Source organism: Branchiostoma floridae, chromosome 14 (genome assembly GCF_000003815.2).
Source record: "Branchiostoma floridae strain S238N-H82 chromosome 14, Bfl_VNyyK, whole genome shotgun sequence".
NCBI classification, from domain to species: domain Eukaryota; kingdom Metazoa; phylum Chordata; class Leptocardii; order Amphioxiformes; family Branchiostomatidae; genus Branchiostoma; species Branchiostoma floridae.
The window spans coordinates 367,823-373,056 of record NC_049992.1 but is presented as its reverse complement, the minus strand read 5'-3'; the positions used below and the strand labels follow the sequence as shown (position 1 = coordinate 373,056).

Below are 5,234 nucleotides of genomic sequence, written 5' to 3'. Positions count from 1 at the left end.
CACAGCAGACTTCACTGTCAGGGGAAACAAGGAAACAGCCCCAGTCTGGAAACAGGTGCAGCTCTCACCCCTCTGAGGAGTTCAAAGTGTATTGCAAACAATGTAGGATTCCAGTTTGTGATCAGTGTTTAGAGGAGGCTCACGATGATCATCGCACAACAACCATCAAGAAAGCCGCACAGGAAAGGAGTTTGACGGTCCAGGCCTTGATCAATGAGGGAAGGAGCATTCTAGAAAGCTATTTAAGCTTCCTTAGAAGTCTGAGGGAAGAAGAGAAAATGCTGAATGAAAAGAAACAGCAGACAGACAAGAACATCATTCAGGCATACAACCAAATGGTGAAGAAACTCACAGAGAAAAAAGACCACCTCTTGTCCAAAGTGGTAGAAAACCAAAGAGAAAATTTGGACAGAATACAGAATGAAAGGGACAGAGTGTTGGCAGATCTCAATGAACTGTCCGCTGCCTGTGATCGAGCAGAGCAAAACCTTAAGCAGGGATGGGTCGAGTTTCTCAGTCAGCAGACAGCTTTGACAGAGGTGGTACGAAAGTACAGAGGAAAAGCAGCACCAACTCCTGTACAAACCCAGCCTGCTGTCTTCCAGCCCACAGACACCCCAGTGCCAGTCTTGGGACAAGTGACGGTCCAGTCTCTCCCATCTGCACCAATCCCAGCAGCACCTGCCACTAGTAATGTTGCAGGAAGGGTCACAGGTCATCACCATGGCAACAAAAGGCAAGGGGAGCGTCAGCCTCAGAATTCAAAGTTGACAATTGGCGGGCCTGGATCAGGAACTGGGCAGTTTGATTATCCGCTCGGCGTTGCAGTGTCAGATGAAGGGGAGATCTATGTAGCAGACAGGGGGAACCAGAGGATCCAGGTCTTCACCCTGCAGGGAACATTTGTGAGACAGTTACGAACAGCCTTGCCGTGCGGACAGAAGATGAGCCCACAAGAGGTAGCTCTGGACGGGGAGAGAAAGCTGTGGGTGGTGGGGGGAACGCCCTCTGCTGAGTTTGCTGTGCAGTACAACAAGCAAGGCAAGGTGCTGAGGACGTTTGACCTACAGAAGACAGGGTGGGACAGAGGAGTTGCCGTGGACACCAGGAGGAACCTCATCCTCATCACACAAACCACAGGATCCTTGGGTCAAACGCATGGCGAAGTTTTGGTGTTCAGGCCACGCGGAACGCCTGTGTTCAAGCAAGCAAAAAATCCTGTGAAAACTGTGCGCCTGCAGCAGGGCATGAAGCTGCCAAGAAACATCGCTGTCGATAAAGGGGGGAACATGATCGTGACAGACTGGGACAACCACTGTGTCTACGTGTACAACGAGGACGGACAGTTCCTGTTCAAGTTTGGAGGTGAGGGAAGGGGTGAAGGTCAGCTGCAGTGGCCCTGTGGCATCTGTACTGACAGGGCGGAAAACATCATGGTGGCAGACAGCGGAAACAAGCGTGTGGAGATGTTTGACAAGACAGGCAGATTCCTCAAGCACGTCACCACGGAGACTGACATAGGACAGCCACAGGGCGTAGCCATGGCAACACAGGGACAGCTGGTGGTAACTGATTATGAAAACAACAGCGTCAGAGTATTCCAGAACTTCTGAATCTGCCCGAGGTGATCATCATACACTTTGTACTTTAAATCAATCAGTAGAGTAACTGTTATGAATACAGTCCTCAGAGCACTGTTGTTATATGGTCAGGGGAAACCGCACCAAAAAACAAAAGAATTCAGCTCAGAATGGATTTACCAAAGTTTACAGCCTAGATGCCAAAGAGAAAGATGTCACAATACAATGTGTGTAAATAGTGTTGCCTACTATCATAATATAGTAAATATGATTTAAATAAGGTATTTGCCTATAGTGAATATGATTTGAATAAGGTTGCCTATAGTAAATATGATTTGAAGAAGGTTGCCTATAGTAAATATGATTTGAAGAAGGTTGCCTATAGTAAATATGATTTGAATAAGGTTGCCTATAGTAAATATGATTTGAATAAGGTTGCCTATAGTAAATATGATTAGAAGAAGTTTTCATGGTGGCCAGGAGGAATATCACTAAAAAAAAGAAAAAAAATCATAAATTATTGAGAGTTGAACTTTCAGCAAGTCTTGGAACTTTGAAGATTCAGCCGTCTCTTATCCATCTATATCTAAACACACTGTATCATCAGTAACCTGCATCTGTTTTATTGACTTATTTTGTCATAAAAGCCCCACAGCAATACCAGGTCTGCAGGCATATGGCAGTAGTGGCTGTTAGCTGACAATATCAGAAAGCTTGCTACATGAAATATCAGGCATAAGACTTTTGTAAGCAACATAAAAGCAAGTCATAGAAATGACTACAGAAGCACAAAAAACCATGAGATGAAAGATCTTGTGAAATATTTGTAGTTTCTTGTGTCTTGTTTAATTGTAGTTCATTAATCGAATATGCAAATAAAGTTCTGGTTAACATTGTTACATGTGTGCATTGGTTATTTCCATATGGAAAATGTAACTGAAAAAAACATGCAGACCAAAAACAACATCTCCCCGAGAACATTGTTGGCCTCTTCCATTGTAATAACTGACTAGTTCTGTCACTTCTAAACTACACTTTCTGACCCCACAAATCTTACCTTTGCATTGACCATCTTCCCACTCAGTTCCTGACACTCACATAAACACAACTAACGCTAGTTCACCTTTATCCGAGGGGTAGTCTATATGCATTGTTAGTAGAAACAGATCTATTTAGAGATATACAGTTGAGGGACGGTAATGGTAGTTTCTTGAATATGTTAGAATTTTCATATCAGTACATTGTAGTTTGAAACTACTGTAAGGTAGTAATTGTTCTGCCCTGTCCCTCACCCCAAGGTTACTCGGAAGAAAGGAAGGAGTCTCAGACAAAGACTGCTCTGAAGTGTAACTGAATTCTTGGAAACACGTCCAGAACTGATCTGGAACCGTGACCTCCGGTAGTATCTTGAATATGTTAGAATTTTCAACATATGGCAGTTTGAAACTACCGCCCGTGGACTTGATATAAATACCTTGTTTTTCTAACAATGGTTACCCCACGGATAAAGGTGAACTACCGTTACACACAACCACAAACATTTTAAAAAAACACTGAAATCAGTAACTGCTAGTGAAGACATTGTAACTGCCAAATTTGAACAACGCCCTTTCAAAGACAACTTTACAATGAAAAAAAAATGATATCCTATATCTCGTATCAAGCTGGAGTGTTACGCCGAATGACGGTTATACCGGCTATATAATTACAGATACAGAAGCTGGTGTGTTACGCCGAAGGGCGGTTATACCGGCTATATAGATACAGATACAGATCTAATGACTGACAGAAGAGGAGAGTGCAAACCTAGTTTTTGCTTCATCTTGTCGGTCATGTCGGCCATCATTCCCGCCAGTTCTCTCTGTCCTGAGGCAATCAGAGCCTTCTCTCGGGCCAGGTCCTTCAGGTTTCCTGGTAAAAATCAAACAATTTGACGTTCATTTGTCATTACAACAACACAGTAAGCACATTACATTTATTTATCTATCTGGCGTGTTTGCCGTTAAGTTCTTTTGCGTAGTTTGTCATAGTCTGGAAAAAGACTGACTGACAGAGAGAGAGAGAGAGTGTGTTTGTAGCCAGTGCCATAGGCATGTACCCAAAGTCAGTAATGAGGCTGTTCAACATGGTTGAGGCGCCTCCTCGAGCACGGGACCCCTATTTTACGTCCCTCCCGGAAGACGATTTCGTGAAATGACTATGCTTGGTCCGGTTACAGCAATCCGGTGGTCCTTGGTTGGTCGCCCATCCAGGAACTGACCTGACCTTCGTATTGCTTAACTTCTGAGATCGAGGGATCGGGTGTATCCAACACGCCACGCGGCCGTAGCACACTAACAGACAAACTGATTATTTGTTGAATGATCTGTTTCTCTCCATACAGAGGGGGTTGGACTTGCTAGCACTTATTACTTTGGGCACATCAATGTACGAAAATGTGCTTCAATTGATGTCCACTCTTAATGCATTAAAAAGAAAATTGTATTGCTGACATTGTGGCTCCTGTTGTGGCCAATCAAGGGATGTCTGTTTCATTTTTCTTTGTCAAAAAATTAAGGCCATGATTTCAAGAAGCTAGGAATTATCAATAATATGAAATTTGATCTGTGGTTAGGTCTTGTTCATTTCCTTGTTATGTATCATTATGAAATTTGATGTTTGATCAGGTCTTGAGCGTTATTTTGTCTGCCTGCTCCAATAATTTTTCTGCAAAAAGCTTCAAACCAAGACAATAAAATGGCTTGACCTTCATCTCACCTTGAATGTGAGAAGCGATGGAGACCTGGGAATGTTCCAGCTGCTGCTGCCTTCCCATGAGCCTCTCCTGCCCCTGCGCTACCGTCTGGATGGTGTCGGCAGCCATGGTCTGGATCTCCACCTGGCCGGTCTGAAAAGTAGAAAAAAATCTTCAATAAAGATACTGTAAATGCAGAAATGTTTGCGGTGGTTTTATGTAATTTCATTCTCTTCGCCAAGAAGAGTATGAGATTGCTGACTTGGGTCTGTATGTAGGTCAACAGCATATAACTCGAGAAATTGTGGATGGAACTTTGTGATTTTTGGTAGGTGTGTAGCGGTTGTCGAAAGGAATGCCAAGTTTAAAATGGTTTACCTGGCGTTTTCCTACGGTACTGCAGCGAGCTTGGTATGTTTTTTGCGGTTTGTTTTGGGCAGCATAAGTCAAAATCTAGCTGGGCGATTTTCACGAAACTTGGTAGGTGTGTAGCGGTTTTGGAGAGGAAGGTCAAGTGCGAAAATGGTTTACCTGGCTCTTACCTACGGTGCTGTAGCGGGATTTGTATGTAAGTGCGTTTGTCTGTATGCAAGATAACTCGAGAACCCTTGAATGGATCCTGATTATATTTGTGAGGTGGATGGGGGTTAGGAAAACGAAGGTCAAGTTCGATAATGGGCACCCTAGTGGCTGCCTAAGGTACTGCAGCAAAACTTTTAATTTTGACACTTCGTGTTCTGGACATGCTGTGGTCATGATTTTTGAGTGGTAGATAGCCCTTGGAACAGAGAGTAACTGCTGTGAGTTTGGACCCCCTTTTGGGGCTTGAGGCGGCTTTTGGGGAACTGCAGACACCGATTTCCGTTCAAACTTTGGACGAGGATAACACGAGAACGTGTAAACGGATCATCAGGATTTCA

At 43.7% G+C, this 5,234-nt stretch overlaps 1 protein-coding gene across 1 annotated transcript in view; it reads right to left on the bottom strand.

The window, feature by feature from the left end:
* LOC118430790 (protein brambleberry-like) overlaps positions 1-5,234 on the bottom strand; it is a 19,332-nt gene that overhangs the window by 8,976 nt on the left and 5,122 nt on the right. The window contains exons 4-5 of the mRNA XM_035841812.1: positions 4,338-4,467; positions 3,387-3,491 (exon numbers count right to left, since the gene is read on the bottom strand). Coding sequence (XP_035697705.1) covers positions 3,387-3,491; positions 4,338-4,467 — 235 coding nt within the window. The remainder of the gene's footprint in view (positions 1-3,386; positions 3,492-4,337; positions 4,468-5,234) is intronic.